Below are 25,380 nucleotides of genomic sequence, written 5' to 3' on the forward strand. Positions count from 1 at the left end.
AGCTTTGTCATTAAGTGTTAACAGCTTTATAAACTGTTGTTCATAGAAGATACTATGTACATTTACTTCAGATAAAGGAAAATAAGTTTACTTTGTATCTGAACTCAAAACAAAGTAGTTGTATATTTTAACATGCAAAATTGGGATTTCCCGATGTGACACATGACTAATGCAAACCCCTGAGCCGGGGACACCAGGCCTGCCCTCGGCGATCTGTGTACAGTCTATACACATGTAAAAATAGGTTGTATTTTACTCTATGTATGATGCTAATCAATGGACACTTTATTTATTTTACAGAGAAAACTTATCTGTGAACTTTACTATATATCTGTTTATTTTATTTTTTTTTTTAATAAAAGGGTTTTAAATGCTATGCAGTCATTAGTAGAAACATATTAGGACCCTGCCTGCCCTGTGACTATCTGATATGAACTGGCAGAAAATACAGAACCTTCTCGCATGTATCCAAGTAAAGTAGTTTAGCTCAAGGAAGGATCTCACTGATTTCTGTTCACAGTTGTTACTCTGTTTTTTAAGAATGTGACTTGTTTTTAGATTATACTTGCAGCTGTGACTTCCCCCCCAGCGCCCCAGCGCTAGCAGGTCTGGTTCTGGTAAGGGACAGCAGCCCCCCGCAGAGACCCCTCACGACCTATCCCGCCTGTCCCCCGTGCTCTCCCCCCGGCCGCCCCAGAGTCTTCCCACCTGTCAGTTTCGGTATGAAGACAAGTGAAGTAAGGATTAGGTCACTCAAGTGAAGTAAGGATTAGGTCACTCTTCTCGATCAAGCGTCAGGATTTTGTGTTGTTTTATACACAATTATTTCAGGATAGAAACTGGCTTTACTGCCGGATTCTTTTTTAACATATTTTAACTCCCACACGAGCAAACCGTTCAACTTAAGTTTTTCATACGATTAAATTTTTCTTGAGATCAAATTTGTCTCTAGCAATGAATGATGTGATGAGTTGCCAAATAATTGAGATTATTTTAAAGCGTTTTCTTCATATTCTTGTTTTATAATTAAAATTTACATTCAGTGTGTGTGAATTTTCTTTTTGGAATTCTTAATGTAAGGTGGATATTTGTCATTTTACATGGTTTCTTACTGAGATTTTATATATAAATTATAAAATGTTTCCCAAAACTTGAGTGGTAAGAATTTTTTTTTTCCATATTTAAAAATTTCTCCCTGTGAAAACCGTTTCTTGGCTTTAGATACCTTGTTCCACTTTCACATTCAAACACGAGCCAGGTGTGGCCTCTGCCTCGCCAGGACTGGGTATCGGGTCTGGAAGGGGCGGTGGAGACCCGACAGGTCCTCGCTTTCATTTGAATGAAAGTTTAACCAGGCCCAGAAATCTGAAGTGACTCGTCTCCTTCAGGACAGAGCCCGGGAAGCTTGGCGGCTGCAAGCCGGTGCCCGGCAGGCCTTGCGCTCTGGGCTTAGACTGGCTCCCTCGAAGGCCACGCCTGGAAATGTCTCCCAAGGTGCGGCCAGCGGGGCGGGACACCACACCCACGGGGCAAATCTAGAACAGGCTCTGCAGGAGGAGCGCTGGCGGCCAGAGAAGGCGGCGGGACCACTCGGCTCTGATGGCTCCGAAACCCATCCGGGGAGGAGCTGCACCCACCGGGCAGCGTGTCTGGTCATCGTGACGTCTCGGGCACGGCCAGTTAACTAAGGAAAACAACACAAAAATGAGTGATAGTGCTAACTGCTATGTGAATCGTCACATCCGCTTCTGGCTTGAAATGTTTTTCCTCAATTCCAGGCGTTTGATGGCCCCTCACCCCCCTCCAGCTGGACAATGGGCACATATTAACCTGCCCTCTGATGCCAGAGCATAATGCAGTCACGTCAGAGACATTTTAAATGGTGTTTAAAATCAAAGTGCATAAAACGGAAGATGCACATAATTCAGTTAGGGAACAACGTGAGCGCAAATGACAATCTTGTGCGTGAAAATGGCAACCTCGGTGAGACTTCCACATGTAGCAGCGATGAAGATACTCCACTTTCAGAGATGCAGGAAGGGGGACAGAGTGTGCCTTCAACAAAATACATACATAGTTTTCTTTTTTTCACTCAAGTGAGATTTTGCATAACTACTCTTTACGCAACCTTTAAAAATTGTGTGCCTCTCCGGTCTTGCTCGAATTGGCTGAAAGGAACATCTCGTGCATTTTCTATCCTTATTTCCTCTTCTGTGAAGTGTCTTCTAGCTTTTTATTTAGCTTAATAACTTGTAGGAGTTCTTTATATATGTTTTTATATAAAATGTGTAGCTTTATATACTCAGGATAATAAATCTTTGTGTCTATAGACTAGAAACCCCCAACCACATTCACAGTGGGTGGTTTTTTTTCCCTTTAAACTTCTCCATGAGCAGTCCTTCATTTTGATTGAATTGGATAGAAACTTCATTTTTTGGGTCACCCTTGTATCTTAGGACTCAGGATCAAATAGAAGCTTTTCTGGTGGTGGTGCCTGTCTCGTAGAGGGCATGGAAGGAAAACAAAGGCTGTATTAGCACATGGTCCAGGAAAGCCAGGTATATGGAAGAAGTAGGCCAATCCGCCAGGCGCTGCTAGGTGCTAAGAGGATCTAAGGCCAGAAAGCATCGTGCTATATGTACAAGGCTGGGTCCCATGCACACCAGCCAACACCTCAATTTCTCGAGTCATCCTGGGGTGCCCTTCACTCCTCATCCCTTGGACTCCCCCAATACCTAGATCCCACATCTTCCTCTTGCTGGTTTACACTCATATCCCCGGGAAGCATCCTCAGAAATGGCCCTGCAGTAACATAAGGACCAGTGTCCCATCAGACTCAGATCAATCAAAGCTCTTCCCCAGCATCAAGCTTCATCGTTTCAAGGACAGAAGTGGCTTCTCTGCACAAGTGGAGCAGAGAGATTGGAGCCGGCAACCTACTTGGCCTGCCCTTTCGTCAGGACACACGTGCCCAGAGCAACACACGAGGTTTCTGAAAAATAACTGCTGCTCAGTTTCTTACGCCGAAGCTTCTGTCAGGCAGGGCACGTGCGTATCCACATGGCTGTGCCGTCTGTGTGACATTTTCCAGGGAGCCAAGCCCCATAAATCAACAGATCCAAAGAGGAGGTGCTCATTTGTTGTTGCCATAAGCCACCCCAGAGAGACCAGGCACATCCTGCTCACAGGCTTTCTCCGAGGCCCCACACGCACCAGCAACACCTTCAGCTCTTTGCCCGGAGGCTCATCATGAGCACTTTGACAGGAATGTTTCGCTGCAGGCCTCCTTCTTTCTTTCCCAGGGATTAGGATTGAAGTCCAAATTCCTTCTACTACATTAGAGGAAATGGTTCCCAACCTCATATCAGTCCTGGTCCAATCAGTCATTAGAAACCACATTGGTTATTTAATACGTCATCGCGTATTGGAATTCCCTGGAACAGCCTTTCAAGAACTAAAAAGCCAAAGGGACGTCAAACAGTGGAACCAGCCTCCCCGCTGCTGGGAGGAGGCAACAAACAGAAAAGACTGAGGCTGGGAAGAGACTGAAGACAACATCTGGGCCCTCTGGGAAGCAGCTCCCAGTGAGGGCAAACTGGGAGCCAGAACCCACTCAGACTGTAATGCGGTGGCAGTGGGGGGACAGCAAGTCCCTTCTGCAAATTCAGCTTTCTCTCTTTTCAGTGCCCCCAGTTGACAGGACGTGCAGTCAGCTGGTTAAAGAGAAACCAATGTTCAGCATCTCCTTCAGTCACCACGAAGCAGAGTATAGCAGAGCGGGTTGGGAGTGAGCAGAGAATAGGGTCATAAAGTGCACACGCCACTCGTGGGCGACTCACATGCACCCCACCCTTCTATCCGTACCTGTATTTCCATCCAAGAACAACTTGTGGATTTCCCTTATTCTTTTATTCTGCAGGAACTCCGCCGTGCGCCACAGTCAGTGTGCAATTCAAGTCTGGAATTAAGCAGGCAAGGCTGGGTGTTTTGCTGTGCTTGAGCCTTGACACATAGCTAATACGCAAAAGCTGGCTGAAGCGAAAACTCCAAATAAATGTTTCCATCCTCTGTAGAAATCATCGGTGTCCTCATTCACTTAGCTTTTCATCTCCTGGCGGTGATCCTCTCTGTTGGTGTTTCATAAATGCCTTCCCTGTGACCACTAGCAGCATTTGCTCATTTTTTTTTTAATGTCATCTTTTCAAAATGAGTTTATCATCACAACTCAGATCTGTTTTTATTTGCGGAAATCGATTTGTCAACCTGCAGTTAGTCTTACTTGAAATTGTCAAGCTAACATTTTTTTTCAAACCGGGACGAAGCATTCCCCGAGAACGCAAAAGGCTTTTCCTATTTTGGGCTCATGTGTCCCCTGCTTACCCTCGAACACTGCTGTTAATTTCATCCCTGTCATTTCTACGATCCCTGGTCCTTCAAGAAGCTCCCTTCCCCCACATGCATCATTGAAGTTTACATGGATATAATTGCTCATTTTTGAATCTTAAAAAGTAAATGTAACCTTTCTTGGAACCCAGCGAGAGCCTTGGCTCAGTGAATTTGCCTCCCCCTAGCCCCCACCTAGACCCCTTCTTCATCCCCACTTGAATCCGGATGATTCCAGAGACACGGTTTGGACGAGCTGCCCTTGCGTTCCCCTCTGACAGTTCCCAGGACACCTCGCCCCTGTCTGTTCATGTGACATTTCATCAAGCCCATGTGCTCCCACGACATCCTGCCTCCCTCCCTGCGTCTAGCCACCCTCGCTCGGACACAGTGACAGAGCCGCCAGCTCTTGACATAAACCTCCCCCGTGAGCGCCCCTCTCCCCGCCCCAGCTTGAGCCTCTTTCTCTGACAGCGCAGCTTTCTGGCCCTTTCTCTTTCAAACCCAGTCCAAAACATCCCATCTTGGAAATAAACATCTCCAAGTTTGGCCTCAGAAGATGATTTAACAACAACAAAAGACAGTGAAATATGTTATTTGTGCTAAAAGGCTGGGGGAACAGCGATGTGACTGAGGCTGAAGGGAGCTCGGGCGTTTTACAGGACAGGCGTCCTAGCAGCTCCGTGTTCTCCGTGACCTTGAATAAATCGTTGGCCTCTTGCAGCTCAGGTTCCTCACCTGTGAGTAGAAATGCTGATCCCTGCCCTGCTGATCTCAGAGGGTCATGTGAGGAGAAGTTTCATGCATTAACAGATGCCAAGACCTGTTCTCTGCACAGAAAGTGCTAGAGCTTAGGCCTGTGAGTGTGGCAAACGCCTCAGTGCATTTCTGCTGCTCTACCTCACCTGATCTCGCCTCTCCATGGTCTCAAATCACCACTTCTCACCTTGTTGCCTCCCTGCCTGCACTCAGCTAGCCTCATAGTTATTGGAGAATGAAATAAAGGAATATACAAACAGCATCCGAATTCTCCCTGGCTCATTGCATAGGCCCAGTAGATGCCGGCCATGCTCAGGACTAACTCACTGTCAGCCACCCGGAGAGCCGGCCTGCAAACATCTCTGCATCCCTCCCTTGAGCAGAGACCAGACCCTTGCACTTTTCAAGGACTTTGCTTCTGCAGTTTTCTCTTCTTCCCTGCAATGTCAACTATCCCTCTCTGTGGGATTATTTATACCAGTATAAAATCATATCCTAGTATCTCTTTGCACAAAATGATGGTAGCCAGGTTCGGCTTGTGGGTGGGTGAGGGGTTAGAGGGTACGGATAGGATGGGGGAGAGAATAGACATTGCTTAAGGGCACAAACTTGCAATGAGTAAGACAGTAGAACACACAGAAAACAGTATTGTATCATGATCTTCAAATTTGCTGAGACCAAATCTTGATTATTTCAACTAAAAAAAGTGATCAGTATGTGACAAACAGAAGAGCTAATCATCATTGAAAGGACACCTGTATCATCATATGACAGACTGTAAATATAGGAAATGAACATATACCCTTAAATGTCAACAAGGTTGTATGTCAGCCATTTTTTCCATTTTTTTAATTTAAAATTAGACTAGATGTCAAGTCACTGGATCCCCTCCACCCCCTCTCCACTACACTGCTACCCTTCATGACCAAACTAGTTTGCAAAGCTACCTGCATCCATTCGCTTCGCTTTCTCCCTTCCATGCTCTCCTCAACTCATTTCAATCTGGTCCCCTTTCCAGTTCATTCCCAACACCCTGCAAAACAGCTCCCATGGCATGGTCAGTGGCTTCCCCACGCCACACGGGAAGGTCCTATATTGGTCTCCTACTATTGCCTGCACAGACACAGCCCGTCACGCCCTTGGTGGCCATGCTCTCCTCTCTTGTCTTGCCCAAGTACATACCTTACCTGGTTTTTTCTACTGAACAGGTGACCGCAGCCCTTGGATGACCCAGTGTGCTATCCCCAGAGCTCTCTTTTGTCCGTCTATAGTCATTCCCTTGGCAAGCTCATCCACCATTGTCTGATAATCCCCACAATTCTCTCTCCAACCCCGACTCTTCATGAAATAGTGTGTTCAGTAGCTTGCTTCACACGCCCCATGTGGCGTTCTGATAAAGCACTCATATACAATATATTCAGACCAATACCTTCCCCCCTTCCTGATCAGGCTTCTCAAATCTTTCCCACCTAGTAAACAACTTGGCCTACACAGGGTGGTAGGGAAAAGAAAGAAAATATAAAGAATGAAAGAGAGAGAGCAAGAGAGAAAGGGATAGAGGGAGGCAGGAAGAAAGGGCTCACAAGTGAAAAAAATCAGTCAGTCATAGGGATAAAGTTTGCAAAGGGTAATATTTCATAAAGGAAATTATCTATAAATGATTTCAAAGTTTGTCTCAAAGCTTCTGCAACGTGACTCTAAAAGAGATTACTAAGTTGTGGTCGGATCATTCATAAAAACAACATGTATTAGTCACCGAATCGCAAATCTAGGAGGAATCTTGGGTAACTCTTTTCCCTTCACCTCTCGATCCAACCCATCAAGTCCTTCAAGAATTCAGCAAAACCACCCACAGAATGGAAGAAATATTTGCAAATTGTCATTAGTATCCAGAAAACACAGAAAACTCAACAACATATCAACAATCCAAAAATGGACAAAAGACATGACGAGACCTCTCTTCAAAGTAGAGACTCAAGGGGCTAAAAGGCACATGAATAGATATTCTGAACATTATTAACATCGTTAAACACGCGGGGAAAGAAAACCGAAACCACAATGAGATATGCTTTACATCACTGAAAGGCCTACTCTTCAAAAAGCAGAAAATATCGAGAGTTGTTGACGATGTGAAGAAATCACACTGTGCAGGGTGGATGGGTTGCAAAGAGTGGAAAACATAACATCTTCCTCTCTATGCACCCCACCTGCTCCCCCCTTAACCACCTTCCTCAAAAATAGCACCACCATGCACCCACAGACAACCTACACGAGAAAATAAAACATGAAGGACAAGATGGGCTTGTTTGCAATGCCTGGGTTTTCTGACTGTCGGCCTGAGATATCCCAGTTTCTCCATGAAAAAATTAGCCACAGAAATGGAAAGTCTCCAGCGCCTCACACAGGATTGCTCCTGCCCTAAATCAGAAGGGGCCCCCGAGGAGCGTTGTGCATGTCTGGGGAGGGGGGACCTGCAAACACCCCCATCTTACAGCTGACCCCACCTGTCCCCTGGCCTTGCGAGAGGCGCATCTGGGTGGGTGGGGGAGTCTAGACTCTGTCTAGGTGAGTTTTTGAATGGAACACCTCACCACTAAATCACTCCTAGCGTGCCACTGTGGAAACATAAAACTAGGGGCAAAACCATCCTATTTTGGGAAACCTTTTCTTTTTTGGTACCTTTCAAGACGTGCGTGTCGCGCAGCCCCCGTGCCGCCGCTAGGTGGCGCGCGCCCCCCACGGCGCCCCGGCGGGCCCGGGCCGAGGGGTTCCCTGCAGACCTGAGAGGTGATGTCCAGGCTGGCTTGTACAGGTAAAGGATCACGACTAAAAACTGAATTCCCAAGGGGGGGACGCGTCTTCCGTGAGGTCCCATCACGGCCTCTCGGGGCCTGGAGCAAACCCTGAGCGTCCACCCTGCAGAACGCACAAGCTGCTCCCTCACCTGCCGGCCCCGGCGCGGGGGTGCGCTGGGGAGCAGCAGTGCGTGTCCTTCTGCCTAAAAAGGTTGAGGTTCCCATGCGCAGACCGTAGCTTTGCTGGGTGCGGAGGATGCTGAGAGACACGTCTGCGGGGCACGTGGGCCAGAGCAGACAGTCCCGTGGAGCGCGCCTTGGACAGGCCCAGAGGGCCCCGGGTTAGCTGCCTTGGAGAGGGATTTAGATCGTGCGCCCCAGCTTCCCCGGCTGTAAGATGGGGGTCACGGTGCGCGCTCCGGCTGCGAGTTCTGGCGCCTCGTGGGCGGCCGGTGTTTGTCTGAGGATGCCCCGCCTGGGCCCCCGCGAGCGCCCGTCCCGCGGCCCGTGTTCCCGGCCTTGCGCGTGGACAGCCCTGGCGGGGCCCGGAGCCCAGGAGCCCAGGAGGGCGGCCGGGAGGGGCGCCCCGCTCTCGGGAGGCTGGCGAGGCTTGGGGCGCCCTCGCGAGCCCGACGACGGGGGAGATGTTCACTCCCGACGCGGCCTCGGATGGCCCTGGCCGGGGAGCCGCACCGGGACCCCTCCCTGCTCCAGCTCTCCCAGCTCGGGGCTGACCCCGGGGGCGCGGGTCCCGGCCGCGTCCGGGCGCTGAGTCCCTCTGGCCTCCAGGTGCGGAGCAGCCCCCGGCGCTCGCTGCCGGCCCTTGGGGCAGGGAGGGCGGGTTCCCGCGGGGCGAGCACGGACAGCGGCGGGGCAGGTGGAGGTGACCCCGGGACGAGCCCCCCGGCCCGGCCCCAGCGCTCGAGGGCGAGCACCACGGCCGGCAGCGCGCTCCCGAGAGTGGGGTTTCCCGGCTCCCCCGCCCCGGGGGTCGCGCGCCCTCGCCCCACGCTCCGCCCGCGGCCGGCGGGGGCCTCAGGGTCTCCGGGCGCTGAGGACCCGGCCGCTGCGGGGGCGCGAGGCAGCCGCAAGTAGGGGGCGCGCAGGCACCGAGCTGCGGGGAGCAAAGAGCTGGGGGAGGAGGGCGGAAGAGCGGCCCGGGCCCGGGGGGAGACCGGGAAGGCGCGGGCCAGGTGCCTGCGCGGAGACGCGATTCCCGGGCCCCGCCGGAGCGCGGCGCCGACGGCACGGCCGGAGCTGCCCGGCCGCCCCGGGCTCCTGGAGCGCGCGGCCACGCCGGGGCTAGTCGCCCTCCGCCGGCTGGAAGCCCGGCCCGGAGCGGCGGCCGCGATCCCCGGCCCCGAGCCCCCTGGACGCCGCGCGGACGGCGCCGCACCCGGGCGCGCGGGCCGGCTCCGCTCCCCGCTCCCCGCTCCCCGCGCCTCTGCCTCCCCTCCCAGACCCTTATTAGGAGCAGCTTCTCGTTGCAGCAGTTGCAGCCCGCGCGGGTCCCCCGCCAACCCCCAGCTCCGGCCCTGCCGGCCGCGCCGCAGCCGCCCCGAGGACACGCGCCCCTCCCCGGGCGCCCCGGCCTCCGGCCACGCTCTTGCCCTGTGGACACGCGAAAGCCCGGCCGGCCCCACAGCACTGAGCCGCACGTCTCCGGGCTCTGGAAACCTCTGCCCCAGCTGTGCCAGGGGCAGAAACTACTGTGATTTGGGTTTCTTTTTTTTTTTAAAAAAAAAAAAAGAGGGGGCAGAGAGAATGGGTTATTATTTTCAAATAAGTCTTTGTATGGCCTCAAATTTACTCTCCCACTCGGTCATTGAACCCCCAACCATCTCTGCCTGTCTGCGCGCCCCACTCACTCGATGATCAGCCCACGCCACGTCCCGGCCGCGGGAGAGACTGGCCTCGGGGCGCAGGGCCGGCTGCCACCTCTCACCTCCGGAGCGCCCGTGGCAGTGTCCTCTCGCGCGCGCCCCAGAGAACAACAACAAGTCCCCTGGGGCCCTGGGGAAGGGTGATGTGGGGAACAAGCACAGGTCAGCGCTAGAAGGAAAGAACACGTTTTCTTTGCAACCTGGTCAGAGTCCCTTGGGTCCCCTCCCTGCCCGAAGAGCGTCCGTCCCTCACGCCAGCCCCCGCCGGTCCGACCCCCAAACTCAGACACCTTTTCCTCAAAACTGACGTCATTGCAGAGGGTTATAAAGGGCAGTGACCTCTTGGAGGGTGCGGTTTTTCTTTTCCCCAACACCAGGCAATGCAGGTCCAGTGTGCAGCGCTTAGGGAGCCAGGAAGCTCACCTGGGGGGGTGAAGTGGGGGGCTGGAGAGAGACTGCACCCCCCTCTGGACTGAAAACTGTGGACACAGTGGACGCACTTCCTCCAGAACAAGAGCGACCCCAAACAATCAACCAGGGGGAATGGCATTTGTTTTAGTGACACCAAAAACAAGAACCCCAGCAATTTACCAAATTGAAATCACGGTCCTTTACATTTATTTAACGGTTCGAGTTGTCTCATTGGTGTGTGGAAGACGGCAGAGCAGGCCCCCTGCGCAATTTTTTTTTTTTATTGAAACACAAACAATAACTGCCTTGACACATTCACAGCATTTCTGCGTCGTGGCGCGGGCTCTTTCTATAACCCAAAGCAGCGCGCTTCTTATTTTTTAAGAGCATGTGGCATCAGTTCGCCATCCTTGTTGTGGTCAAATCCAGATAATGATATTAAACAAACGTATTTCTCTAATCTTCTTCCACTCCCAAGTAACAGAGTATCTGAACATCAAATGGAACGGTGCAAAATTTAACAAATTCCCACTCAACCCAGTCTTGACCACTCAGGGACAGACCAGGCAATTTCCAGAAACCCTCTCGAAGCTGCCTTCCAGTTTCTCGTCTGCCCTGGCTGGTCACTGCACCACCTTTTTTCCTTGTCAATCCCCCCTAAAAATCGAATCAAATCGAACCGGGTGAGGAAAGAAAACTATTCCCAGAGTGATTTTAATTCGCTGGTTGCTGAAGGGCAAAGAATAAGGACTGGAGACATTGCGCAACGAAGGAGAAAAAATACGCATTTTGTTCTCCGCATCCAGGAGTCTCCTCAAGAACAGAAACTACCAGGGCGGTTTCTGCAGCCGCGTTATCTTGCATTTTCTCGGCAGATGCAGACCGGACCGCGACTCCCGCTCCACGAACGCGCCGCGCGCCGGGGTTCGGGTCGGTCTGCAGAGGCGAGCACCGCGGCGCCGGGGCGCGAGGCTGCGGGGCGCACCTCCTCGGAGCGGGCGGGCGCGCGGCAGACCAGGCGGGGCGCGAAGGGGTTAAGCCAGCCCCCAACTTTCTCGGCGCAACGTGCCCAGTTTTGTCGGTTTGGGCCGGCGTCGCCCCGCCGGGCCCAGCCAATGGCCGGCCGCGGGCGCCGGGCCGGCCCCGCCCGGGGGCGAGGCCCGGGGCCGTCACTCAGCGCAGAGGAATGACACCCGCGCGGGCGGGGGGATGCCGCGGCCGCCGGGGAAGGGAAGAAACAGATAAAACCCGGGCAGGGGGTGGAGAGGTGCCCGCGCCTCCGGGATCCGGCCGCCTCGGGGTGGGCTCCGGACGGGCCGGCCCGGCGGGGGCGCGCGAGACGAGCCGGGAGCGGGTCCTGCAGGCGGGGGAGAGGCCGGCGCCGGGGAACAGGGACTCGGGCCGTGCGCCCCGGAGGCGCGCAGGAGAGGGCTCCGCGCCGAGGGCCCCCCGTCGGGCCTCCCCCGCGTCCTGCGAGGGGGCAGCCCCCGGCCCGCCTCTGGGGCGCGAGGCGATGAGATAATCCAGCTGAGCTCGGGCGGGAGAGCGGCTGGCGCTGGCCTGGGGGAGGGGGTCTCGCGGCGGGGTGGGCCTCGCCAGCGGGGGCGCGGGTGGGCGCGGATCCCCGGCCAGCGCGGGCGGGGGCTGCCGGGCCCTGGCGCGCGGGGCTCCCGCGAGCTGCCGCGGCCCGCGCGCTCCGTCCAGCTCCGAGCGGCCCCGCGCCCCCGCCGCCCGGCCGGCCCGGCCCGCGGCGCAGATGGCGGTGCGCGGCGCCGGCACCTTGACGCCCTTCTCCATCCAGGCGATCCTCAACAAGAAAGAGGAGCGCGGCGGGCTGCCCGCGCCGGACGGGCGTCCGGCACCCGGGGGCGCAGCGGTGGCCGTGGCCGCGGCGCCCGCGGTCTGCTGCTGGAGGCTCTTTGGGGAGACGGACGCGGGCGCGCTGGGGGGCGCCGAGGACTCTCTGCTGGCGTCGCCCGCCGGGGCCCGGGCGGCCGCGGGGCAGAGCGCGGAGAGCCCGGGCTGGGACTCGGACTCGGCGCCGAGCGAGGACAACGAGGGCGGCCGGCGCTGCGCGCACGCGCCGGGGGCCAGCGGAGCCGGGCGCGCGGGGGGGACCCTGGGCCTCGGCCAGCCGGTCTGCGAGCTGCCCGCCGCCAAGGACCTGGAGGAGGAAGCCGCGGGCCGGAGCGACAGCGAGATGTCGGCCAGCGTCTCAGGTTCGCAGAGGCTTCGCGGGGAAGGGGCCGGGCCGGGCGGAAGGGCTGGGCGCGCGGAGCAACTTGGCGGGGCGGAGTGGGGGGGCCGGCGGTCGGCACTCTGCGCCCTGGGGCCCCGGCCTGGCGGAGACCCGAAGCTGGGGCCGCTGCGGGGGCTGCCCTAGCCCTCCGGGAGCTGAGCTCGGAGCCCCAGGTCCTGGGGCAGTGCGCTCCGGACCGGCTGCGGCAGCTCTGCCTCCGGCTGCACCGCCAGTGCCGACTCGGGGGGAGCGCGAGGGGCCCGAGGGGAGCCAGTGCTCTGGCCCAGGGAGCAGAGACGCTCTGCCTGGAGACCCCAGCGTGGCCGGGGATGCCTCTAAGGGGCCGGAGCGGGAGGATCTACCCGACCAGGCTTTGGGAGGAGGCAGCCTTGTTTAGGTCCTTCGGGACCCTGCCCTGCCTGGGCTGAGCACCCAAGAGCTGCAAGGAAACCCAGCGGGCAGCTGCAGGCAGAAGGGCTTGATGGGGGGTCACAGGAGGTGCTGCAGGGAAGGCGACGTCCTCGGTGCAAGGCTGGCATGTCATTTGGTCAGAGAACTTCGGGCGCGTCTAGGCGGGTGAACACTGCTCTAGGCCTCACGCTGGCCCCGAGCAGATGGAATCTGCATCCTAGCAGGCCTCGCTGCGAGCGCGCCACGGCGGAGGAGCTGGATGCAGATTAGGCTGCAAGGATCTGAGGCAGAGACACCCCCACCCATCACCTCCAATCCCCCGGCCCTCAGCTCACGCTCTTGCAGAGAGAGGGACAAGTCCCGCCACGGCTTTGGCACAGCCTCCTGCCACCGCCCCCGCAGCACACCCTGGGGGTTAGGTGGGAGACTCCAAACACTCCTGTCCCCACGATCCGGTCCTCACCTTCCCCTCACGCGCAGCCACGGCCTGTGCTAAGCAGCGCCGCGTGGCGGGAGACCCGTGAGCCCCAGGAGGGAGGCCGGAGCGCGGCCCACCAGCCCCAGGCGCGGCGCGGCGAGGGGAGGGCCGCGAAAATGCTCGGACCCCGGTGTCGCCACGTTCCAGAGGGGCCCAGAGAAAGCAGGGAGCAGGGTCTCGGTCACAGGGCGGCGCAGACAGAGGCCGAGCTCCGGCCGGCACACTCAGGCCTAGATGCCCAAGGGCGTCGGGCAGGATCCCGAGCGGTGTCCAGGGACGCGTGTTCCGCCCCCTGCCCACCCCGCCCTGCAGCTGAGGCCTGACCGCGCTCCTCCAGGGCACTGACAGTCTCTTGTTTCTGTTCCCACCGGGGTCCGCAGGCGACCGCAGTCCGCGCGCCGAGGACGAAGGCGTCGGCCCGGGAGGCGCGCGCGTGTCCGCGCTGGGCAGCGGCGCGGGCGGCAGCGGCAGGCCGGCGGGCGGCGCGGAGGAGGAGGAGCCCGCGGCGCCCAAACCGCGCAAGAAGCGCTCGCGGGCGGCCTTCTCCCACGCGCAGGTGTTCGAGCTCGAGCGCCGCTTCAATCACCAGCGCTACCTGTCGGGGCCGGAGCGCGCGGACCTGGCCGCGTCGCTGAAGCTGACGGAGACGCAGGTGAAGATTTGGTTCCAGAACCGGCGCTACAAGACCAAGCGCCGGCAGATGGCCGCGGACCTGCTGGCCTCGGCTCCCGCCGCCAAGAAGGTGGCGGTGAAGGTGCTGGTGCGCGACGACCAGAGACAGTACCTGCCCGGCGAGGTGCTGCGGCCGCCCTCGCTGCTGCCCCTGCAGCCCTCCTACTACTACCCCTACTACTGCCTCCCGGGCTGGGCACTGTCCACCTGCGCGGCCGCGGCGGGCACCCAGTGAGCCCGCCCGGGCCGAGACAGCTTCAGGCCCCGGAGGTCCAGCTCCCCGCGGCCGAGGACGCCGTGCGGGCTGTGCGCTATGTCGGGGCGACCGTCGAGGGGGCCACAGAGAATGAAATGCAGCCCCGGCTCTGCTATCCTGGCCGTGCGACCTGACCTGGCCGAGGGGCCCGAGCCTGCCCAGAGGGGGAGCCTTTTTCTAACTTGGACCGAGGTGCCTACCCTGTGGCCTAGGGGTCCCAACGCCCCCTCACCTGCCTGGAAGCCCTCGGACGTTATTTATTGCCGCGACAATGTTGGATTTGGATTGTGTCTGCCTGGGAAGGACCTTCCCCCAGAGCAGAGAGAACTCCTGGAGACCACGTAGCCTGAATCCCCAGAAGGTCAGGCCTGCCGGGAGCTTCGTGCGCTTGGCCACACGAGTTCATGGTATCCATGCTACCAATCTATGTGTATCTACATATCTATTATTTTTGGAAATTGCATTTATTACAAGTGGGGTGTGGAACCCCGGCAGCCCCACCAAAGAGCCCCGGCCGAGGGGTTGATTGAACCCTGAAGGGGTTTGATTTTCCGGCCCTCCATCCCATCCGCGGTGTCAAAACCCGGGTGGGGGCACCCAACTGGGTGTTGGATGTAGGGAAGGGAGCCTACGGGGCAGGGTAGGGCCACCCCTGCCCATCCCGGCATCTTCCAAGACCCTGGCGCCCTGGGGAGCTCCTCCAAGCTCCTCAGACCAGGAGAGCAAACCCTGCAGCCCTTCGCAGAAACTTTCCTTGAGTTCTTTTTATTTTTTTAAAGGAGGTTTAAAACTTGTAGCACTTTTCAGTTGTTTGTATTCAAATGACGGTTATTTTTGTATTCAATGTGAATATCCCCACCAGCCTCTCTGGCGGCCTCTGCAGCAGGGCGCTGAGCCCGCCCCTCAGTCTCTGTCTCTCTGCGACTCCCAGATCCCACTCAGAATCCTCCCACCCCGGTCCTTGGCCCTCAGACCGTGGTCCTGCCAACCTCGCAGCTTTGTGCCTCCGCCCGGCACGGTGCACTCACCTAGAGTATTAACTTTAAAAGATTTGTGACATTTGGAAGCTCTATTCGCTGTAATTTTTTCCCTTTAATTTATAAACTTTTAGTTTAACATGCTGTCCTGGATGCTGTTTTCTCTGAGGCGCTTTCTGGCAGGCTTTGGGGGAACCAGTAACATATTAATAGGGGGGGCTCGTTTTCCCAGTCTCTTTTCAGATGGGGTAAAGGATGCTTTGCCCCTGGGGGAGCCGCCCTGCTGCCCACCCTGGGTGGAAACCCGGCAGCTCAGGGAATCTCGACTTCAGGGACTTGCCAGGAGCCACAGCGGAATCCCTGTGACTCTTAATACCTAGGATTCCCTTTTGTTCTTGTGCGCATTGGGGTTCAGCCTGAGAAGCACTTGCAGCTGAGGCCGTAGCTAATTTCCATTCCCCAACCGCCTGACCCCTACACTTTCGGTTTTGGTAGCTTTTCTTTAAGTGATGCTGTCCTTATTTCATTTGGAGACTACACTGGCAAAAACTCTCCCTGAAATTCTGAAGGAGCCGCTCAGGAGGTGTCTCCCAGGTGGGTGCCAAGGCACACCTGTAGCAGAGGGCTTCCCTGTCTTGATGACTTGATGACTTGGCATCTTCTGACCTGCCCAGATGCCCACCCGGGGCGCAGAGGATGGGCCCGGGTTATTTATCGTCCCATTTTACAGGTGAACACGCCCCACTGGCATTGCAGGACTGCCCAGAATGCCAAGGATTCACGGGGCAAAATCCTCCCTGCCCTGCCCGGGCGCGGGTGCGGGGCCAGCAGGGAGGAGCTGAGGCCACGCCGCAGGCGCGCAGGCCCCGGGTCGGCCGGCCGCGCTGGGAACCGCAGCCAGGCCTCGCTACTTTCAATTTCACCCGGCGCCCAAAGCCCACGAGCCGTGGGCTTTGCCAGCCCAGCGCCCCCAAACTTGCGAGCCCCGAGGACCCAGGCGCCTGCAGCCCTGGGGCGCGGTGGGGACAGAGAGGCGCTGCCAGCGCTTTGCAAAACGATTGTTATTTCTGGACGCAGCGAAAAGGGGAAAAAGCCTCAGGTTCTACCCGTCCTCGCGCAGGTCCAATTAACTCCCCAACACGTCCCGCCATCGCTTTGTTTCTTCTTGACACGTTAAAAAAAATCCCACTTAAAATGTCACCACCAAAAGCGCGTTTGCCTGGTCGGAAGTCGGGGCATTTCCGATAGGGCTGGACTCGCCTTTCTCTCCCGAAATCGCCATTATTGAGGATTTTTTTTTAGGGGGATCGATTTATTCCCCTTTGGGAGAATGTCGGTTGTCTGAGGCTGCGTCCTGCGAGGGAAATGTGTGCGCCCTCCTCGCGCAGCGCAGTGGGGTGCAGAGAACTGGGGAGTTCCTCGCCTGTAGGCGGGGCGGCGCCCCTCGGCGCGGCCTCTGCTCTCCACCCCTCGTCGGGGCCTATTTTACTGGGTTGACTCGAAACAGCCGGGTTTTTGCAGTTTCGCTCTCAGCAGCCGCGGTGCTGGCGGGGGCGCGAGCGCCCCGAGATCTGAGATCCAGGGGGGCCTGGGAGGATTTCTCGCCGCATTTGGCGGCCTCGGTTCTGCTGCGCCCCGGACCACCGGCGCGACCGCGGTCGGAAACCAACGGTACCGCTTTCCTCCGGGCCTCTCCTTCCCCGCTGCCCGCCCCGGGCCTCTCCGCCCTCCCTAGGAAAGGCTAGAAGCGGCTCCGCTCCTCGCCGCCCTGTGCCGGCCCCAGAAGGTCCTCGGCCACCTTCTCCCCGCGCCCCGGGGCGGCTCTGGGCTCCCCCCCCAGCACCGGCTGGGCCGCAGGGACCCTCACCCCTTGCTCGTCCTCAGCTCTCTCCGCCCTTGGTGAAGGTCAGAGCTGGCTTGGGAACTGCTAAGTGAGACCCACAGGCTTAGGTGGGGAACCAGGGCTGGGGGATTCGCCCCTCATTGAAATCAGTCCCAAGAATTTGGGCTCAGCCTGGGAATCTTGCTCTAGGCAGGACAGCTGGGATAGACAGCCTGGCCCAGACTGCTGGGGTGTGTGTGTGTGTGTGTGTGTGTGTGTGTGTGTGTGTAAAACTCAAACTTTGGGCCTGTAGGCCTTGACATTTCAAGCTGCTGTCTCTTCATGGGAACAGGTTTTAGGTGACCCCAAAGAATATGTAGGAATCACTGGGCCGAGCCGGGGGCACTTGGATGGGCTCCATTTCAGAAAATAAATGACTTTTCTAGCCAGCTTATCTGCTTGCTGCTCCTGGGAGTCAGCAAAGGGTCGAGGGTTAGAGCAGCTGTGACTTTGTGGGAGAACGTCTGTGAAAACCTCAAGTCCACAGTCTTGCACCTGAGAGGCAATTCATTGGAAGCCTCTCCCAGAGCCTGAGAAGCTAGAGCCCGAGGTGAGGTGTAGGGATCATTTACAGACCCGCTTGGCAGGACACACGGTTGGCCTGCAGACATCCCATCGGCACTGGTCCTGGGATGTTGACTCCCTATCTTTCCAGCGGAGCCCAGTCCAGGCCTAGCGGAGCTCCCTATATTTCATGGTGCCTGCCAGGAGCAAGTAGAATCTGACCTCCTGCAAGTCCAGGGTCTTCAACCGTCTTTCCAGAAAGCCCCCTGCCTCAGAGGAAAGCCACCATCAAGCCTCAGACATCTCCTGCCCACCCAAAACGGAGAACTGGTGCAGCAGTTCTGGGGGCAGCGCTGGGCGGCTGCAGGACTCCGATGCCTGGGCACTGCCCGACAGTGCTCATGCATTTAGGAATCGCCAAGCTGGGTGTGGAGAGCGCTTTGCTGGAGGCGCTTTGCAAGTCCAAAAACGCTGGGGTCAAGTAGTGCAGTGTTTCCTCTTCGGGTGGCTGGTGGTGTTTCCACCCCTCCCTGTCCTGCGATGGTCACCCCCAGAGCCTCGAAGGAAGCAGGGGCAGAGACTCTTGATTGGAGAGAGGCCCCAAGGAGCAGCCAAACAGCACACGTATGCAAACACACGCACACACGCTACTAACAACTCTGTCCCTTATCTGGGAGGTCACAGTTGAAAAAGTGCTTCAGGATCCTGTCCCATGGGGAGTTGCTAAGGCCTGCGTAGTGGGGCGGGCAAGACCTCCATTTTATCTGGAGAAACTGAGGCTCCAAGAGGTGGTGTGATTTGCCTGAAGTAACAGGCCATTAAGAGAACCAGTCAGAGACCAAATCTACAGGCAACCGCTAAGATTTGAAGGGACAGAGTGGATTGCCCTACATCCCCTGGTCAGCAGAGGGTCCCCTAGAGGCTAGAGACCCCACCTTGCCAGGTTTTGAGTCTCCTGATTAAATGGAGAAAAGCCATAGTAGAGTTGCAAAAAGAAAAAAAAAAAACCTGTTATATTGTAAATGGTTACATCATGTCATAACTGGAGTTCTTTCTGTAGTTACACATAGCAGTTGTTGAACGTAAATTGGGCTGTTTAAATCATTATGGCATTTATAAAAGAAGGTTGATTCCTGGGGTCCTGCGAGCCAGGGTGGTCGGTGCCGGCTGCAGCTTGGGCTGAGCCATGAAGTTCTTTCAAACCTGGTGGATGCATGTGAAGCTGCGCTCTTAGTAAGGAAACATCCAAATGTTCAAAATTGGGGAGAATCGTGAATGTGAAAGTGGGCCGACAGACCTGCAGCCCCACATCCTGTCAGGAGTGCTACATTCAAACCCTTTGCTTGGGTGGAGGCAGCAAAGGCAGGGATATTGCTCTGGCGGGTCAGGAGCTGACCAGGAACCCTCTACTAGCGAAGAGCAGCTCTGTGTTCCTGTTGGAATGTCAAGTTCAACGGGAACACAGATGGCGATGGCTGCAGGAGCGGGGCCTCCGGCCCTGGAGCTTCTTGCAGGGAAGATCACTCCCATGTTCAAACATTTCTTCCACTCCCGGGGTGTGTGCATGACACGCTCCCCAGCCCAAGGCTCCTGTTCCACCTTCTGTCCCTCCCACCAGCCCCCAGTTCCTGCCCTAGTCCCTGGTACACTCACAGCCCTGCAGTCAGGCGAGGGGAGCCAAGAGTGCTGGTGTGCACAGACCACAGGGCTCCCCCCTAGCACCTGCATTCCCCCCCTTTACTGTGTCTGCAGTTGCAAGGTTAGGTCGCCAGTGTGAGAATTCAGTGCTGGGGAGCACAGCCTGCCCTCCCTCTCCCCAGCTCCCTCGGTGGTCACACTCACTTCCCAGGTGAGCAGCAACCCCTCCCCCCACCCCAGGTCTAGAAATCTAGATGCACGAGGGAGAGCATCTCTCTGCAGGCTGGCACGGCCCCTGTGGGAAGTGGTCAAATCCTGCTCAATGGCCCCATACATCCAGGGGATGATTCTGCCCGGACTGGAGTCCACAGGCCGGAGGTGGATCTGCCACCAGCGTGATGAATCTTAGACAGTAACTTCTCTTCTCTGGGAGAGAATGAACAGCACCAAAAAGGTGTCAGATGCTACTTAGGAGTCCAGGGATGTCTGGAGTCCACACTCATCTCTGGCTTGGAGGAGCTGTAAAGGACAAAGCCTTTCTGTTTTAAATATCGAGTCATAATAAACTGCTTCATTAGCCGTTTTGGGGGGAGTAGAAGGTTATTTGGGTTTATTTTTTAAAAGGATTTGGGTTCCCCACGTCGCTGCCCTGCAGGCCTCCCCAAGGTCATTATCTCTGGGCCTCCATCCCGGGCCTGGGTGGTCAGCTATTTTGGAAAGTCCGGCTTTTCTTCCACGAAGACTCCCACGCTGCCCCCCAAACCCCGCGCTGGGAGGGAGGAGACCCGAGGCTATTCCGCCTCTGTGGCCGCGCTGAGCTCAGAGCGTCCCGAGCCCTTGGATGGAAAACGTGTTAAGAAAATACTAATAACGCCGCAGCGCCCTTCCTGCGGCCAGGGTGGGCGCGCGCTGCAAAACGAGCCCCAGCAAAGCCGCTGATTTTAATAAGCTTATTAACATCTGGGAATGGCTCCCCTCGCGGGCCAGGCCTCCCGCGGCCGTGTGGGCTGCGCTGGAGGGTTTTACGCACCGGCCACTGCCCCGCGCGCGCTGGTGCTGCGCCTGCCCCGGCGCAGCGCCCACCGGAGGAGGCAGGGCCGCGAGGCCTCAGCGGTCCCCAGGGGCTCCAGGGACGCCTGATGTGGCCCCTCAGCTTCCAGGGCTCCGCAGACCCGAGGGGCTGCCCTGCTCCATCATGCGTTTGCTTGTGCTTTTGCAATTGGCGACAATGGAATTGACGCTCCTTCCAGAGGCTTCCAACACCAAGTAGTTAAACCCTCTGGTTGCAGCTCGCATTTCCCAGGGTACCTGCGGCGGGAGGGAGCCACCCCTCGGTCCTTGAGCCTCCTGCTCGTGGGAAAAGATTCTGGAGACACACACGAAGGAGGTGGCAGGAAGAGTTGAGAAGCAGGAGGACACCGGGCAGGTGAGAGGCGTGGGGCTAAAGAGAAGCCTCTCCTGTAATTCCTTGATGTCCTCACGTCTCCACTTGTGGGTCTCAGCCCATCCCTCCCTGAAATCTATTTATTTTTTAAAAAGATTTATTTATTTATGCATACAAGAACTGGGGTAGAGGCCAGATGGAGGGGGGTGGGGTGAGAGGATTCACCAGAGACAGAGCAGGGAACAGAACAGGCAGACTGACGAAATACACTGCTGAGGGGAGCAGAGGATGAGGCAGGAGAGGTCTGCTGCGCCATGTGGGTAGCTCCCTGGCGGGCCGGGGATTGAACTCGTCGTGCTGCAGAGGCTGTGGTAGCTTCATAGTGCTGTGTCTTAACCCCTTGCACCACCAGGGAGGTCCCCTTCCCCATGATTTAGATGAAAGTCCCCTCCTAAGTCCAGCCACTACTGGCCCTTATCACTTGAGCTATTGGTTCAGTGTCCTGCTCTGACGGAGCCTCTGGGCTAGCGACCTCTGGGAAGCCAGTGTCCAAGGGCCCCGCGGTGACCCCAGTGCTAGCATGGAGCTGGGTGCTCTTTGGCATCCAGTTCTTTCCAAGAAGGACTCTTGAGTATGAACGAACCAGCTTCATCCCTGTCTGTCCCCCTACCCCAGAGTGTCCCTGTCTGTCCCCCAACCCCAAGTCTGCGGGGGCGTAGCCACAGGCACAGGTGGGACATCAGGGCCAGGGCAGGGAGGCAGGCAGAGGACCTGGGAGCCTCGCTGAGTGCTGTTCTGCCCTCTCCTGCGTGCAGGTCCCAGAGGAAAGGTCCTGTGTGAGAGCCAGGTGCACCTCAGGGTCCAGTTCCTGGGTCTCAGGCTCAGATTCTTCCGGGAGACTCGTTGCCAGCTCAGCCGCTCACAACCTCACAAAATGCCTTGGCCCTCACAAGTGTGATTGGATGGCAATGGGCATAACTCATCAGCTAAGGGCTGAAGATGCCATGTCCCGAATCAGTGTGCAGGATTTATATGGGGGCATGGGAGGGATGTTTCAATCTGTGTGCTGTGCTGTGGAGAGGCCCAGCTGGAGGCAGGCTCTAGAGCGAGGTGACAGGGGGGTGCACACTTTTGGGGGGGTCAGCTTCCTCAGACCAGGTGGCAGCACTGCATTGAGAGGAAGCTGGGGTCCATCGGTGCTGGGTGAAAGGGCTCAGCCCATAGGCCTTGGGGTGAAGCCTGCTCCAGCCTGGTGCACCAGGATCAGATCTAAAGGAGGGTTGCTTTCCAGCCACCCAACGTCCTCCTCCCTGGAGTCCCAGTTCAGGGCCTGGCGTGTAGCAGCCACTCAGATGGTTTTTGGTGAAGATTCTTTCTGGATAGCCAGTTGTGTTTCAAGAAGGCATTCTCCTGGCTCTGCCCCATACCTCACCACAGGTGGTTCTCATTGCCTGGAAGGCCACAGCTGTGGGAAAAGTGGGTGATTCTTCCAGTAGTGAAAGAGCTGAATGCAGGCATTTAAGCCCCAGGTCTTCTTCTAAAAATTGTATTATTTTTTGTTAAGGTGAGGTTGGCTTGGCTGACGGCACTGTACCTGACCTTTTCAGCTGTGTGACATCACCACCAAAGCACCCATCAACCCCGATGCCCGAGTCTTTTTCATACCCAGGAGGGAAGGCAGCAAGGACCGCCTCCTGAGAAACCCCCTGGGAACAAGGTGGGTGGGAACCAGACCTTTCACCAGTCTGAGGTGTTCTGCAGAAATGTGATAATTCCCCCCCATCCCAAGACTGGGTGGTCCAAGGACCTCATGCCCCCCTCCCACCTCCAAGGAAATACTCTGGCCCCACTGTCAATAAGTTTTGCAAAATTAAACAAAGGACATTTGCTATTGAAGTAAAATTGTCAAAGGAGGTGGTCGGGGTGGACAGGGGTTGCTGAGCGATTGTAAAAACAAGCAGCCCTCCCCTGCTCCCCCAAACCTCTGAGGCTGCAGGTCCCCTGCATCCTTTGCAGCTGAACTTGTGCTTTTATTTTATTTTTAAATATTTATTTTTATTTATTTATTTATGCATACAAGAACTGGGGTACAGGCCAGAGGTTGTGGGGGTAGGGGGTGAGAGGATTCACCAGAGACAGAGTGGGGAGCAGAACAGCAGATCTACAGAAACACACTGCTGAGGGGAGCAGCAGGCAAGACAGGAGAGGTCTGTTGCGTGATGGAGCTGTCAGCTCCCTGGCTGGGATGAACTCAGGCTGCAGTGGCTGGCGATACCTTGATAGCACTGAGACTTAAGCCCTGCACCACCAGGGAGGCCCCTACTTGTGCTTTTAAAAGAAATTCAATATAAAGACTTTGAAAATTTAGGGGGAAATAACACTAAATGAGGAGACCCCCCCCAGTTAATTCCTTTTGTCCACAAGAACCTGCAGAATAATTTCTTTAAAATAAATTTTGGGACCTCCATGGTGGCTCAGAGGTTAGGCTCAGCGCTATCACCTCTGCAGCCTGAATTCGATCTCTGGCCAGGGAGCTGACCCACATGGCACAGACCTCTCCTGTCTCCCCGCTGCTCCCCTCAGCAGCGTGTTTCAGTAGATCTGCCTGTTCTGCTCCCCACTCTGTCTCTGGTGAGTCCTTTCACCCTCCCTACCCCCCTAGTACAGCATAAATAAACCCAAAGCTTAAAAAATAAAATAATTTTCCCCAAAGCTGTTTGTTTGATTTACAATACCTGTTTTCCAGCCCTGCTGCCAGGACCACCCCGACTGGTGCTCTGCCTTCAGGCTCTGACTCCAGGAGCCTGCACCCCACAGCAGCCTGGGGGAACGGGGGTGACCCTCTTCCCAGGTGCTCCGCCAGGGGCCACGCACTTGAAAGTAAGCTCCCCGGGGCATCCCGGACTCCGCTTTGTTGAAAAGAGAAAAATCTTTCCCGTGGCACCCGTCTGACCCCCCTTCCCCCGCTAACTCATCTTACTCTCCCGCCGCCCACGTTCTGCTCGCCCAGGTCAGGCCTTCAGAGATAGGGCCCCGCCCAGGTGGGGTTCGCGCCCAGTGCAAGGTGGGGCGAAGGTGCCCGAGGGGAAATACAGTGGCTGGAGGGTTAGCGCGGCGATCGGGCGGAGTTTGGTGGCAGGGGGGCTGGGGGTAAGGGTGGCATTGCTGCCCCCGGCCCAGGAGGGCACCGGCCTGCCCGGTACGCGAGGGCGCGCAGAGCCTGGGGCCGCGCGGCGGCCTCGCGCGCCAGGAGCTCGGGGTCTGCACGAAGCTGCTCTCCCTCCGGGGGCGCTGGTTTTCGCTCCCTGCCCCCGCGAGCCTGGTGGGGAGCCGGGTCCGTAGCGCCCACCCCGCCCCGCCCTTCCCCGCCTCTCGTCACCCTCCAGCTCCCCGGCCCGCGGGAGGGCGCAGGCGGCCTGGAGACCCCGCGCCCTCGGGGGCGGCATCGGCTCCCCGCTGCTCGGAGCTGCTGGAATCGCCGAGAAGTTTCCGGAGGGGCCGCGGGCAGTTTATCTCGGCGCCTCCTTCTACCCTCCCGGGCTGCGCGGGCCCATCCAGGCACCAGTGCTTCCTTGGCGCTTCGTCTGCTTCCCCGAGCGCGCGAGGCGGATTATTTCATTCCTTGCTCCCGGCTGCTCGACGGCCATGAACCCGCTTTGGGATCGACCCTCCGCTGCAGCTGGGGCTCGAACCGGGCTGTCTGGCTCCAAACTCCTGGGCCCTGGCCGCGTGTCCGCGCGCCCCGGCGCCCCCCGAGCCGGCGCGTAGAAGAGGCTCCCATTTCCAGAGGGGAATAGCGAGGCCCTGAGAGAGGAAGCCCGTCAGGCGTGGAGCTAAGTGTCTCAAGTTCATGAGCTCACTGCATTTTCTCAGCCTCTCTGGGAGGCCGAATTCGCCGCCAGGAAGGAGGAAAGAGAAGCAAATCCAGGAGGTCAGCTGGCCAGGGCCGCGCGGGTCCACCCGCAGCTCCAAGGGGAGACCTGATGAAGTGCGCCGGGCTCACCCCCACTTCAGCGTCCTCACACCTCTTGGCCCTGCGGGAGTTCCCAGATCTCTGGTCCTCAGTTTCCCCGTGGGAACCGTGGAGGCGCAGCAGCTCCTTGTGAACTAAAGCCAAGTCCAAGAGTTTATGAGGGTACACAGGCCAGAACCACCTTCTAGGTTCTTCCAACCCAGGCTCCATTCGCCGCTGCGGTCTTGGGGTGACAAGGAGGTTCCTCTGACCTCGCCTTCTTTTATGCTGGTGGGGGCAGGCACACCCCAGAGGCTGTGTGGAGGACTCAGAGCCCCCTTCTGTATCTCAGATGAGGGGCATGAGTCAGTCACCTAGAGGGGTCCACTCAGAGGTCTGGCTTCTTCTCCCAGGGCCCTGCACCCCCAGCCACCCCGCAGCTCCCCCCACCAGTCCCCAGCCCAGATGGGGACCTCCAGAGAGGGACTGGGGTGCTCACAGGTTCCCAGGGCCTCTAGTGCTCTGCCCTGACCAAATGTGATCTCGGTTCATCCTCGGGGAGCTCCATGAAGTGGTTGGGATTATCGCCCCTTTACACTGGAGGGAGCAAAGGTCAGGAAGGTCAAGTGACTAGGGCGGTGTCAGGCAGCTTGCAAGCGAGGGTGGGGACCTCTCAGGGGGCGAAGGACTTCAAAGGCCTGCTCCTGCCGGCCACGCCCCCAGCCCCCAGCCCCCCAGAGCGGGGTGTTAGTGTGG

At 57.3% G+C, this 25,380-nt stretch overlaps 1 protein-coding gene across 1 annotated transcript; it reads left to right on the forward strand.

Annotated features, from left to right (window-relative positions):
* Nucleotides 1-11,987: 11,987 nt before the first annotated feature.
* NKX3-2 (NK3 homeobox 2) lies at nt 11,988-14,266 on the forward strand (the record flags this gene model as incomplete). Its single annotated transcript, XM_084233848.1, has 2 exons — nt 11,988-12,450; nt 13,740-14,266. The coding sequence occupies 2 exons, from the start codon at nt 11,988-11,990 to the stop codon at nt 14,264-14,266; spliced, it is 990 nt and encodes a 329-aa protein (XP_084089974.1).
* Between the last annotated feature and the right edge of the window lie 11,114 nt (nt 14,267-25,380).

This window comes from Talpa europaea (genome assembly GCF_964194135.1).
Source record: "Talpa europaea genome assembly, chromosome: 5".
Lineage (NCBI taxonomy): Eukaryota > Metazoa > Chordata > Mammalia > Eulipotyphla > Talpidae > Talpa > Talpa europaea.